This window comes from Astatotilapia calliptera, chromosome 18, assembly GCF_900246225.1.
Source record: "Astatotilapia calliptera chromosome 18, fAstCal1.2, whole genome shotgun sequence".
Taxonomy (NCBI): Eukaryota; Metazoa; Chordata; class Actinopteri; order Cichliformes; family Cichlidae; genus Astatotilapia; species Astatotilapia calliptera.
Genome location: NC_039319.1, coordinates 34,620,882 through 34,635,082, shown reverse-complemented (window position 1 = coordinate 34,635,082; position 14,201 = coordinate 34,620,882). Strand labels below are relative to the sequence as shown.

The 14,201-nt window shown below is 39.0% G+C and overlaps 1 protein-coding gene across 1 annotated transcript in view; it reads left to right on the top strand.

The window, feature by feature from the left end:
* pappa2 (pappalysin 2) overlaps positions 1-14,201 on the top strand; it is a 94,315-nt gene that overhangs the window by 76,217 nt on the left and 3,897 nt on the right. The window contains exons 25-26 of the mRNA XM_026150132.1: positions 1,878-1,949; positions 12,923-13,021. Of these exons, the coding sequence (XP_026005917.1) occupies positions 1,878-1,949; positions 12,923-13,021 (171 nt within the window). The remainder of the gene's footprint in view (positions 1-1,877; positions 1,950-12,922; positions 13,022-14,201) is intronic.

Sequence of the window (14,201 nt, the reverse complement as noted above, 5' to 3'; positions counted from 1 at the left end):
CTGACACTGCCTTGTGATTTTGAGGGATTGTGTTATCTCAAGTACTTCGGAATCAGGTCTCCGTTACTGGGTCAGGGTGCACAGAAAGTCACAGGGGAGGATCCACTTTCTCTGTCCATATTTGTTAGTTAGTCAGTCTGCTGTCTACTAACCACCTTGTAAATTCTTTGGGTCAAAAAATGGCAGAAGACCACAGCCTCACCCAAAATTAACCGCAAAATATTGACTTTTGCATTTCCTTAAGTTGTACAAAAACATGATTTTTCTCGCATGACAAATACTTCAAAAAGACAACAAATATTCATAATGTACTGCACATGTCTGTGAAAACAATAGGATATCTATGGCTTCCAGTCAGAATGAATGCAAGATGTAGTTTTATTCATTTTTATACGGTTCAAGGCAAGCGAGGAAAATTGACTTCCTGCGAAGACAGTAACTGTAATCTGACTACAATATTAGGAATGGAATTTCATTGTAAGCACACAGGGGCCAGGTTTTACACACTGTGCTGTTTTCTTGTGCTTTCTTTAAGTCATCCATAGGTCAAACGCACAATTTTGCACACAAGACACTAAAATAATATTAACGAGTAGGATTCCTTTCATCATGCTTTAGCCAACTACTGGTCACTCTAAAACGGATTAATTCTCATCTAACCCCAACTTTTTAGACGGCATCCAATAATAATCTAATCGTTGCAGTGACATGCGGTCATTTTTATGAAAAGGGAAGCAGAGACGATGACTGACTTCATGTCAGAACATGCTGTAAAGCTCTATGCTCCAGTGTAAGAGTCTTACCTGAGAGACAGTTCTCAACATAATAACGCTGATAACACAACAGTCATGTTACCAAGCCCAATACAATATCAATGAAAAATAAAGGTGGTGTATTAGTGAAACAGCTGGTCAACCATGGGATTAACGTGACAGTGCTGGTGAGGTTCTGCACAAGTTCAATTTGATAGTTTTATTAAACTGAGCACGACAGGCACTGATCTCCATCATGAAGGCTTTCTTTGCTAATGTGCTTCTCTACATTACACATTGGCTTCGGTGGTTAGTAAGAGAAAACTGATAAAATTATTAATCACATGGTGCTTTTTTACTTGCTGATGCTTACTTTTACTCCCGACAATGTGAAGAGTAACTGATCTCAGAACAGTGAAAGCAGAGCCAGCAGCAGTTTGTCTAGCATGCTAGTCACCCCTTAGCTTTCCATGATATTACATAGGCTTATCTAAAATGCACATCCACAAACAACAAGAAAAAAGGTCTTGTAGTTTATGAGGCATTGTTAACGGGGCATGGATACTGATATTAAATAAACCAGTTATGCTATAAATTTCAATAGAGTCACAGAGAAGCAGAGTTAAGTGTGCTTAAGAGACAGTAACCACCTACAGCTACAAGATAGCAGTAATGTAAAGGATGGTGCAAAGATGCCAGTAGCATTGTGACAGTGTTGTATTTGAGGTAAAAGCAGAGAGACATTCTAACTTGGGTCCGGTTAAATTGATGTCCAATTTAGGGCTTTACTAGTCAAGTATTGCCTGCCCTGCTTGCCCTGATGGAATGCCGCTGAATAGTAGTAGTCTCAAAAAATCACCGTTACATAGTCATTCCACAAGATCCATCAAATTCAGTCATAGAAGTCGCACTTCTCAACAGACAACAAAGTGGTTTTCATATTCAAAATGTGTATCAGACACTCAGTGACACCCTTCCTTTGGAGGTCAACTGAAACTCAAAAAAATTGCTATAAAAATGTTTTTGTGTCTAAGTGTAGTATTATTTTCTATGGCAAAGACTGCAGCGATCCATTTCCTGTGGCTGCATTGCTTCACTAATGTTGTTGTGTGCTTTGTTTCCCAGAGCATAGTCTGCACAGGAATGATGAAGTGGTACCCTGACCCTCAACACATTCATTGCATCCAGTCCTGTGAGGTAAGCTTAGAAGCAGCCAGGCAGTTCTGAATTAAACTTGGACATTTGAAGTAACTCTTTTCTTTTTCCCCCAATCTACTGTGCGTAATTCTATTACACACACTTGTCTTTGGTAAAGTATCAGTGAAATTCTATCTGAACATAGTGCGTCTCAAATGTGCTTTCACATGCTACGAAAGTGTAAATATCAGAAGGATCTCATTTGGTTTTGCCCATATCTCAGCACTCTGTTAGTGCTGAGATATGGGCTAATAAATCCTAAAAACAACTGCACATTTTTGGGCATAACCACATTAAATTTACTGTCTCAGACGGAGCTTTCCAGTAATACAAAACATGAAGCAAAACATGCCGTATCCCTGTTGTCATCACTACTCAAGATACTAGAGCCAGTGTGTGATGTGCTTCATTTTCATGATGACAAATCACAGGCAGAAACTGATGTTCTCACACTTTACAAGAATCCCTTTCAAATCTGGCCAAAGAAGCTTATTTTTCCAAGGGGTCCTGGCATTGCCAAATGGTGGATTGCCTGCCAAGCCTAATGGATTATCTGAAAAAGGAAAATAAATTAATCACTGGCTTATGCTAGATTTAGAGTCATTATTTAGGCAGACTCAAAGCTTAGTTTAAAAGCAGTCTACAACAAAGATTTTAAAACAAAGACAATTTTCCAGTAAATCTACGTATATTTGCAAAACATTAGTTAGAATTCTTTAATTGGGTACCTTTAATATTTCACTGTACATTATTTAGCGGGCTTTGTCATATGCTGGTGGCTAGGAATTCAATACAATAAAAAGGCTAAGCATCGTGCACAAATAGTTCAATTAAATTCAATTCAGTTTCATTTATACAGCGCCAAATCACAACAACAGTTGCCTCAGGGCGCTTTATATTGTAAGGTAGACCCTACAATAAAACATACAGAGAAAAACCCAACATTCATATGACCCCCTATGAGCAAGCACTTTGGCGACAGTGGGAAGGAAAAACTCCCTTTTAACAGGAAGAAACCTCCGGCAGAACCAGGCTCAGGGAGGGGCGGGGCCATCTGCTGCGACTGGTTGGGGTGAGAGAAGGAAGACAGGATAAAGACATGCTGTGAACGAGAGACAGAGATTAATAACAAGGATTGTAATCGTGTCAAACTGAAACGGAATCAGCAACACAAATATAGTCCCCATGATGTTATGCCCTCGGTAAAAATACAGAGATTTACACGTCTCCAAACTACACCACTCAGAAACCATTTTAAATATTCCCTAAAGTAACATTCTTCTTCCTTTTGATTATTCCCGTTTTTTCATTTGGTTTTTAATATGTTAATTACGGAGCATTTTCTTTTACTTGTTGCATCGATTTTGTCTTTAATTTCAAGAGGCTGCTACTAATGCGACTGCTTTGACATTAATGTGACAAATCAATAAAACCGGAACTTTTCTGGATCTGTAAATGTCCAAGTCAACAAAAAGTAAAATTTACATGTGGTAGTTCATTTAAGCTACACTGTAAAAAAAACTGTAATATAAAAGTATTTTACTGTGTATTTTACAGTTTTGTACTGTTCTTCTAAAATATCATTAAATTTACATAAATAGACTGATTTTACATTTCAAATGTAAATTAAGGTAAAATCACTGTAAATGTAATAAAACATAATTTTCTTGTTTTTTTAAATGTATCTGTCTGTACATATGCATATATAGATTGTTAAAATACATTCACAAATGTATCATAATTCCACAAATATTTGTCCATTATTTAAAAGATTGAACTGTTAAATTCAAATGTAATGCTATGGAAAAATGCCTTTTCCAAGCGCTTTTAGACATTAAATTAGGAACATTTTAACGTGATCAAACAATGAAATTACCTATAAACAAGGTCAATGAATGTGGCAATATGAATCATAATACATAAATATACAGTTAACAGTTGGTTTAAATAATAATGGATTGCATGCCCTGGGACAGACTGACAGAGGCGAGGCTGCCATATGACCCTCTGGTCATCACCAGTAGGCGGAGAGTCTTGACCACGGACACAATACCGAGAGTGTCCGAGCCAGGGTTCGAACCGGCAACCTTCTGATCACAAGGCGAACTGCCAACTCTTGAGCCACGATTGCCCTAAATTGCAATGATAATAATACTTATGTGATGTAACACAAGCTTATAGGAATCATGTTATATACTTTTCTATAGCATTACATTTGAATTCAACAGTTCAATCTTTCAAATAACGGACAGATATTTGTGAAATCATGATACATTTGTGAATGTATTTTAACAATCTAAATATGCATATGGACAGACAGATACATTTAATAATCGTGAAAATTATGTTTTATTACATTACAGTGATTTAACGTTAATTTACATTTGAAATGTGAAATCAGTCTATTTACGTAACTTTAATGATATTCTAGAAGAACAGAACAAAACTGTAAAATGCAGTAAAATACTTTCATATTAGGATGTTTTCCTACAGTGCAGCCATACCTGCGAGCTTGTGGTTGTTAGTTCACATTCATTGGCCGATGCTTAGCGTCATGTGTCCCAACATCCAATGGCATGTCACATTGTTTTCATGGCCACACCCTCACCCCAGGTGCAGAGGCCTATTTCTGTTCAGGAATGTTGGGAATACTTTGAGATTTATATTAATTGCAATTCCTACCTCTACATTTATTTTTTTTAAATATATAATTAGCACAGCGTGCAATGTTTTATATGGGTTTTTTTTGTTTTTATTCCTATTAATTATATTTTCACATGTTACCTCTGAATTATTGAATCAGACCTAGATGACATGACATTTTCAGCACAATTATAATTCAAATACTCCTTTAATTATTGATTATTCTCATTAATTTTCGATCATTTTATATATTTTTCCATAGTATTACATTTTAATTTAACAGATTATTCTCTCACATAACAGAGAAATATTTGTGAAATGATGATACATTTCTGGATGTATTTTTACAATCAAAATATGCATGTGTACAAAAAATATATTTAAAAAACAAGTAAATTGTGTTTTACTATATTTACAGTGATGTTATGTTATTTTACCTTTGACATGTAAAATCACCGTCTACTTATGTAAATTTCATGATATTCTAGAAAGACAGTACAAAGCTGTAAAATATACAGTAAGATACTTTGACATTACTATTTTTTGGAACAGTGTACCTTTCAAACTGGTTAGTATTTAGTAGTAGTTTATTTGTTCTGACATAATCAACACAGTTGATTAGGTGATGCCATGTGTCTAAGGCCACTGTAGCATAACTATAGAAAGACTTGTGACCTGTAGTTTGTATTCTAATTGAAAAGTGGTTTAATGTGCAATTTAGCATGCATTTCAGTTCACAAATACTGTAGCAATGACAGTAAATCACCTAAATTCATAAAACCAGAGAGTTTTTATTTGGCATTCGCCTTCTTGGTTCAGAAAAGGCTGGAACTACTGATGGAACACATAAACTGTTGATGTCTCATGGTATTAAAATATTCTTCCCACCTGCCAGCACTTCATTTTCCCCTTCCACCTTCCCGTGAATGTTGCTAGGCAAAACAGTTGCTTATAGCCCACTCCTCCATGACAACACTGTAAATTATACCAGACCACATGTGCTGCATATGCTCTATGCTCTCATCCAGATGCCATTGCACCCTCTTTGCACCTTGCCTCTGTTTCCACTCTTTCTTAAAACCAACATAGACATCCCGTGCAACTACCATACCAAAACTGTTATATGTAATGTTTTATCTACCTTTCAGTCCCATAAAAGGATTACATCACAGAAAAAGACATGTCTTCACCGAGATCATAAGAACAAAGACTGTAGTAAGAGTGTGCAGCCAGAGAAATGCATTGACTTATGCATGACTTCATATAAGGCATTTAGGCACGGAGGATAGAATCCATCTGCTGAAAACATTTGGTAGATGGTCACAGTGCTCCCCTTCATCTCATCATAAAATGCTGTACAGTATCTTTAAAATCAGTAGTAAGGTACAGCTAATGAAGGATTAAATGATTAAGCAAAACATGGATTAGGTATATCTGTGTTTTTGTCATTTAACAATAGTTCTGCATAAACAGACAGACCTCCTGTGAATGAGTGTTATGATCTGTGCAAGATGCAAGCTATACTATAAGTGTGACAGTGGAATATACAGGCTTCTTTACAGTTGCCAGGTAATAGCTAAACATGTGGTAATGATGTGATTATAAATGGACTGCATGTAAACTTATCTTTCAGAATAATCTACGTTCTGCTCAAAATACTTTTTTTAAATGAACATATCAAATACCTGTTGCACTACATAGAATTATCCATCCATCCATTGTCTGCCACTTACTCAGGTTTGGGTCATGGGGGCAGGAGTCTAAGCGGAGAAACTCAGACTTCCCTGATCCAGCTGGGCACCGAGTCCTTCCCAGGCCAGCTAATAGTATAATCTCGCCCGTGACTCCTGAGTCTGCCCTGGGTTCTCCTCCCGTTAGGACATGCCCGAAATACGTCCCCTAGGCGATGTCTAGAAGGCAATCTAATCAGATGTTTGAACTGGTTCCTGTCAATGTGGAGGAGCAGCAGCATCCAAAATGACCAAGCTCCTCATCCTGTCTCTAAAAGACAGCTCACGAAGCTAATTTCATTCTTTGGCCACTACCCAGAGCTTGTGACCATAGGTGAGTGTAGGGACATAGATTGACCAATAAATCAATAACTTTGCTTTTACGCTCTTTTTTTAAAGCAAAGCTGTATAAAAGAATTTTACAATCTTAACATCAGAAAAACAGCCACCTCCCAAATATACATACCTTTAAAACAAAGACCAAAGAAGCATCAAACAAAGAGTAAAACTCCCTGAACTGTCCTACCTGGCAGAAGAAATCTTTTCTTCTCTGTTAGTGAGTCATATGGAGAAGAGAAAGGGGGAAACAGTTTTCAGAAGGATGTGCAGTGACTGGGGTCAGGCCATGTAAAGAATGATATAAATTCCTGGTAGGAAATTAAAAAAAAACAATCATATAATATACTGCTGCTTGACAGCAGAGGGTTTTCTAGAATTCATACCTGTGTTATATAAACTTGGGTGAAGAGCTTGTCAGGTGTGGATGACTACTCAGAATATTCGTGTAAGTGAGGTTTGGGATTGGCTGCTTCTGCTTTTTATGCCTGTTTCTTTTACACTGATTGGAGTGGAGTTAAAGATAATACACAAACCAGCTGACCTTTTAATTACCCGTACGGGACTGAAGTGGATAGCCAGTTCTTGCTGTTTTAATATTATTCCTGGGTCTGTGTGTTTCTTGTGATCACAAGATATTTTCTGCCTGGAAGGGAATGTAAATACTAATTAACCTCAGCATGAGCCCTGGCCTCCAAATTAACCTCATCTGGGCAAAGTGTGGGGTCTGCTTATTTAAACAGTTTTCAGCAAGGAAGGACAAGCATGGGAACGCTGACAAAATCCAGAATAAAGGTCAGAGCTGGAAATTTCAAATTAAACTTGCCATTAGGCTAAGCAACTTTTTGTCATGAAGGTTATTCAGAGATTTACATACAAGCTGTGATTGTAGTGAAACATCTGGTGCAATTACTGGTAAAGTATTTACTTAGAGACAGAACAATTAAATAGATTTATTTTTGTCCGTGGCCATTTAGTCAGAAAAGGCAAGGGGATTTGTCAAGTAGGGAGTTCTTTGAAGTGAAGAGAAATATCCAGAAATCTTCTCAGCAGCTGCTCTCTCCCCCTGCGCAGGTTAGGTAAAAGTCTACTGTTAGTCTTTGAAATATCTCCATCAGCTCATCAGAGGAAACCAAAACTATCTTTGGCACTCAGCACTTATTTTCATATTGTTGGCACGTCAGGCCCTTCAAGCCCTTAAGGTTCAGTGGAAAACATTAAAAAGACTTTCATCATCGCGTTTAAGATTCTGTGTAACTTTCATTCCAGAAAATTGCGTGCCACTCCAAAGTTTCTCCAGCAGGACTCCCACACTGGCCAAGGCATTGCAAAAAACTGTTTACACTAAAGGTATTCTAAGTAACTTAAAGCATATCAGTCATCAAATTATGTCCATCTACTTTATTTATCCTAGGTCAACAATGTCAAACCAAACCTAGATTGCTAAATTGCTTTGAAGAATCTTTGTAGTCATCATTTTTACTTCATCACAGTGATTCAGCAGGACTGTAAACTGGATATAACACTTTACTCATCTCTGCCGCATTCACACCTTATGTACTCTAAGGCTATATTACTGTGTTTATCATGTTGGTATATATCCCTATTTACTGTAGTGTAACTTTAGGACCGCATCAAAATCACTTAAAGCTTTCCCTTCCATATAGTTACAATTATTTAATTGCTACGACTTGCCAGTGCAAGGTTTGCTGTTTAGCAAAATAACAATTAATGCAAGGTGAGTTTATATTAGAGATGGCACGATACCACTTTTTTTATGTCCGATACCGATACCGATATCATAAATTTGGATATCTGCCGATACCGATATGAATCCGATATAGTGTTTTTTAATCAACAAAACTGTTTTTTAAAATATCTTGCTGCATTTTGCAAGTCTGCAAGTTCATACTCAAGTTTAAAACAACAACTACACTAAAGCTATTCTGTTATACCTGTATACAAAAAAAATATTTCATAGTTCAGCAATACTGATCAATCTAATAAACTTAAACCTACACCATCCTCCCTATTCTGGTATTTTAAAGAGTACTTAGCGTAAATATTAAGCAACCTAACTAATAGGGTTCCAACTCCCAGCAACAACAAAAATAAATAAATAAAAAATAGGGAACCACCCCTCACGCGCCACCTCATGATGCTTAATCGACGTAATCAACCTTAATTTGATGCAGTGTGAAAAAAGAAGCACAGAAATCAATTATTTTTCAAGAAATATTAAATAGATTCAACATCTTTCTTCAACAAAATTGCAGACTGCACAGATGGTACCTTCCCAAAGTAAAAAGTACTATAGCTTACTAGGGTATATATTAGACTTAATAGTCACTATGTACAGTAATTGACTTCTATTCATTTTACATCAAATTAAAACTTTGGGTGTCAGATAATTATTTATTAAAAGCTAGACATTTTAAATGAGAATAAGAAAGAAAAGTATGTCTTTGTGCCCCCTTTTCCCTGTTAATGCCCTATCGGCCCCCCTGGCTAAACTTTGCTAGATCCGCCCCTGCACAGTTACCAGCTCAGCTACGTAGAAAAAGATCCTCGAGTAGAAAGTAATAATAAATAAATTCTAACAATAGCTGATCAAGCTTAAACGTGCTGCTGTTGTTCAGCCGCTGGTTTCCTCTTTCTGGCGCAAAGTGGACCAAAAACAAACGAGAGACAGACTCGCTACAGAAAAGCCGATCAGCTGATCATTTAAGCAGTTTCATGATTGAAGTAGCAGCCGGAGAGCGAGAGGCAGTCGCTTGTTAAGCTTAACGTGGGAATGCTTTACAAACATTCAGAGATGGACTTACACACTTGCTTTACTTCTCTCGGGGATAACTTTGTCGGAGATGAAATGCCAGGTTGCTAGCGAAGCTCCACATGCTATCCAGACCACAGGTCCGGCATGCCACAGCCGCTCTATCACGTGATGCATACTGCTCCGACGTGCTAACGTTCTGAGGTGAGTTACGGCGTGTTGCAAGTTTTGTGAGGTGCTTTCGTGATATTTAATGGATCGGATTACATTTTTTATTTTTCTCCGATATCCGATCCAGTAATTTAGGTCAGTATCGACCGATACCGATACGTAATATCGGATCGGTCCATTTCTAGTTTATATAAGAGTTTATTTGTAGTAATCAATGCAAAAATGGTCATCTTGAGAAATTATGCCAATGGACCAAGGTAGCGCCAGGGTTTCTACAAAGATATGCAAAAGGTTGCACTCTAATGAAACAGAAACCACATCTAACAACAAGGGCTTGAAGTCACCATCCATGGAAAACAGAAATGGGAGCCTGGAGATAACTGAAGATGACTGCACTCATATTTGGGAAGGCCAGGCTAACGCCCAAATGATGTTATTGCGTTCTGCCTGAAGAACAAACTTATTTTTGAAGTCTGCAACTTTAAAAGGAAGGCTTTTCAGGCATCGGATAAATGTTGAAGCCAGAGTGGTAGATCAAGGGCAGACTGCTTTAATACAATATTAATATGCTATTCAATAATTTTCACAGGACAAAGAGGTGACAGAAGATCACAGAGGGCACCGCTTTTTTTGTCACTTTATAAAATCTCTGACAAACTCACAGCTTAGCATGCCTTACTATAGTGGTTTTACAGTTATTGTGCACTGTAAACACTCCTAGGAGTGAGACAAAATTTCAACACAACCGTTTTCCCGTCTGTGTGAAACAGCCTGTGACATCTCATTAGTTTGTTTTATTGTATTGTAAGAGGCAAAGACATTTACCAACCAGCTTGTAGCATTGCAGCATTTGATTATGCCGTGTGAGATTTCTTTTGCTTTACAGTGCCCTCTAACATGCATCCATACCCTTTCCATATGCTTTCGCAAAATCCAATTTTCTTGTTCCCTTTGGTTCAGATCTCTTTTTAGCATCTTCAGCTCCGCCCCCTGTCCAGGTTATGCTTTTAGAAAAGGTTGCTTTGCTGTACTCTCTACAGCTCCCATTTCTTGAGCCAGTGGGTTGTACTTCTAGTTAGTGGTTTGGTTTATGTGTTATTGTATCCTTGCTGTTCTAAAGAGCTTGGAAAGAAAAGCATCTGGACTTCTTTAAGATGCTTGAAGACGTTTCACCTCTCATCTGAGAAGCTTCTTCAGTTCTAAGGTCACATGGTGGAGAATCCTACATTTAAGTCCTGGGGGAGTGTCCCCCAAAAGTCAATGTGTGAAAACGGGTGTAGGTCACAATTAGCCCAGGTTTTTGGGTGAACCCGCTGTGAAACCTAGCCCCACCCTATCATGTGATTTCCTGAGGTCAGATGGCCCAGGGTGTGAGTGGGTGTTACGGTGTCGGGGACATAGATGCTTCTTTCTCTCTTCTTTCAAACCATCTGTCCTCTCTGTCCAAAATGTGAACATTGGCATCCTCAAAGAGTGACCTTTATCCTTAAGATGCAGATGGACTGCTGAGTCTTGTCCTGTGGAGGTGGCTCTTCTATGTTGTGCCATGCGCTTGTGAAGTGGCTGTTTGGTCTCTCCAATGTAGAGGTCTGAGCATTCCTCGCTACACTGTACAGCAAACACCACATTGTTAAGTTTGTGTTTTGGCGTTTTGTCTTTCGGGTGAACCAGTTTCTGTCTGAGCGTGTTGCTGGGTCTGAAATACACCGGGATGTCATGCTTGGAGAAAACTCTCCTGAGTTTTTCTGATACACCGGCTACATAGGAGATGACAATGTTGTTGCGTCTGTCCTTCTTATCCTCCCTCGCTGGTGTCTGGTCTTCTTTTCTGTGCCTCTTTGCTGACTTGATGAAAGCCCAATTAGGATATCCACATGTTTTAAGAGCCTCCTTTGCATGTGTGTGTTCCCTCTTTTTCCCTTCATTCAGGCTTAGAGGGAACATTTTCTACCCGGTGTTGTAAGGTCTTGATTACTCCAAGTTTGTGTTCCAGAGGGTGGTGGGAGTCAAAGAGGAGGTAGAAAGACAAACTCAGCCAAGGAAATCACATGATAGGGTGGGGCTAGGTTTTACAGCGGGTTTACCCGAAACCTTGGCCGATTGTGACCTACGTCCGTTTTCGCATCTTGACTCGTGTGATTAGGCAGAGGATCAACAGGGGGTTCATGACCCTTTTGAGGGACACTCCCTAGGACTTAAATCTGGGACTCCCCACCATTTGACCTCAGAACTGAAGAAGCTTCTCGGATGAGAGGTGAAACATCTTCAAGCAACCTAAAGATATCCAGACGTTTTTCTTTCCAAGCTCTTTAGACTACGATGACCTGGATGACTGAGAACCTTCACAGACATATCCTTGCTGTTAATCAGAGACTTTGTTGTATACGCTCTCATAATTCCCACCATTCCCAACTGTTAGAATGGACTGAGGTTCTGTTTGACAGAAACTCTGGGTTATTTTTAGTGGAATTGAGTGCCTACAAAGTATTGAGACGGTAAAAGAGCAATTCATCATTATATATATGGTTGTAACAAAGTCTCATGGCACGCCTGAACCTTAATTGTTGGACGCCACCACCAACACTATGTTCAGTCTAATTTTGATTTTCTGTTATTCAGATATGCAGGCAGACCATTCTAACCTGCGTCCAGCTGACTGCTTACTCAAGGCCCAGCTAAAAGTCACCTACCTAAGCTAGCTAATAATGTTTGCACATGGCATATTCCATAGCAGCAAAGCCAAGAAGTCATGCATCTGTTAAATCAACAGAACTTTAGCTGTTGTATTCAGTAACCACAGATGTAATCATCTTTGACGTAAGAAGCCATCTTTAACTGTGATTGAGATTTCTTTATGTTTTGTGTGACTGTGGTTTATTTAACCTACCTTGGGAAGTGCTTTGCTGGTACAGTCACATGCCCACTTGTCCACTGAGCTGAACACCCAGACCTATCTCGGTCAGTAGACAGCAATCATCCTCTTTCATTAGTTACCCGGTTTCGTGAGCTTTGCCAGAGCTGCCAGTGACCACAAGATGGATTTCCTGGTATGCCTGAATATACAAGTTGAATTGGCCTCTGATTATTCAGCACAAGTGTTTATTTTGATTCCTTGATATTTTGTTTCATGGAAATATGTCCCAAACAACTTAATTGTGTGGCAGTGTGTGCCACTAAGTAAAATTCTGTTTTCTGGGAAGATGCTGAGTCATTTTTTTTGGCATTCCCGGTGTTTCATGTTGTGCAAGGTAAAATTCATATTTGGGGAAGGATTATTTCTCCAACCATAACAGTGTTTCTTGTTTGTAACTTGTGTCTAGCCTTTTGGAGGGGACGGCTGGTGTGACACCATAAACAACAGGGCCTACTGCCAGTATGATGGAGGAGACTGCTGCCCATCTACACTCTCCACCAGGAAGGTACACAAACACACTTTTCCAGAGCCACACAAGGAGACACACATCAATTTCAGTTGCTTTGATACAATCAGGTTTAATTTGTTTATGCTATTTATTATTGTTATCATTATTATTATTATTTGTTGGGTCATTTTTAATAAACAGAACCTTCAATCTACTGTAAAAAAAAGTGTTATTTGGCTTCCTCATTTTCAATGAAGATGGAGCTTAGAAGCTGAAGGCAGATTCTTCCTGTTTGCAGTAGTAGAAATCTGTGTCTTTTGGCACGAGCACTGTGCAGGAGACTTCTGCTAAGCAAACAAGCACAGATCCCTGCTACTTTCCCCTTGCTCCTGTTAACGACTGCGCCTATTTAGTCTCCCTCATCTGTATTTTAAACAACGGAGGAGACTAGCGGCACAAGCTTTTCCAGTCAAATTGTAAATAAGCAGGTTTTCATCACGCTGCTACGCTGTTTTCACACCTTCGACATGAAGCGATGGACGTCGGCACAGACTTGGGCATGAAGCGCAAATTTCACCGTATTATTTAAGCTGTGTTCCAAAATAAGCTCTGAATGTAAACGTCTCTGGTTTCAATTTTAATGTGTGATGCAGGCGTGTAACATAGATGGCATTTTAAAATGGAATTTTCTGTTGGGCTTGCAAAGGATCCCCTGCACGTCCCTCTATTTGAGGAACACGCTGGCCGTCTTTGTTTATTCATCCTAACATACTTGCCCTGGTGACAGCTCGCTCATGCTCGTTACGAGATGCAAACGTATCGCGTTACACTAATTGCGCTAAATGATTGCTGTATATATTAAGTGGCTAAGAGGAATGGTATGAATAATAATGAGTTAGCCCAGGTCAGCCTGTGGTGGAAACCAGGCCACATAAACACATCTTTTTCCCCTTATTTTTCTGTGCTTTCATGAGAACTTCTCTCCCCTGTTGACATTTAGGAAGTCACTTACTCCCCAGCTCTCCCACCACCGTCAAATATACTCTGTTTGGCTACTGTAAAGCCACATATTCCTGACACTCTTTGAGGGGGCCCTGCCTGTTAATTCATATGGCCTACAGTTGGCTGAACCTCCGCTGTCTCCTTTATGTCCGCAGCACGCCATGACTCACTGGCAGCTCCTTCTTAAATGGAGGAGTTCAGCGAGTCTGCAGCTGCCGTCATAATAAATGAGCTG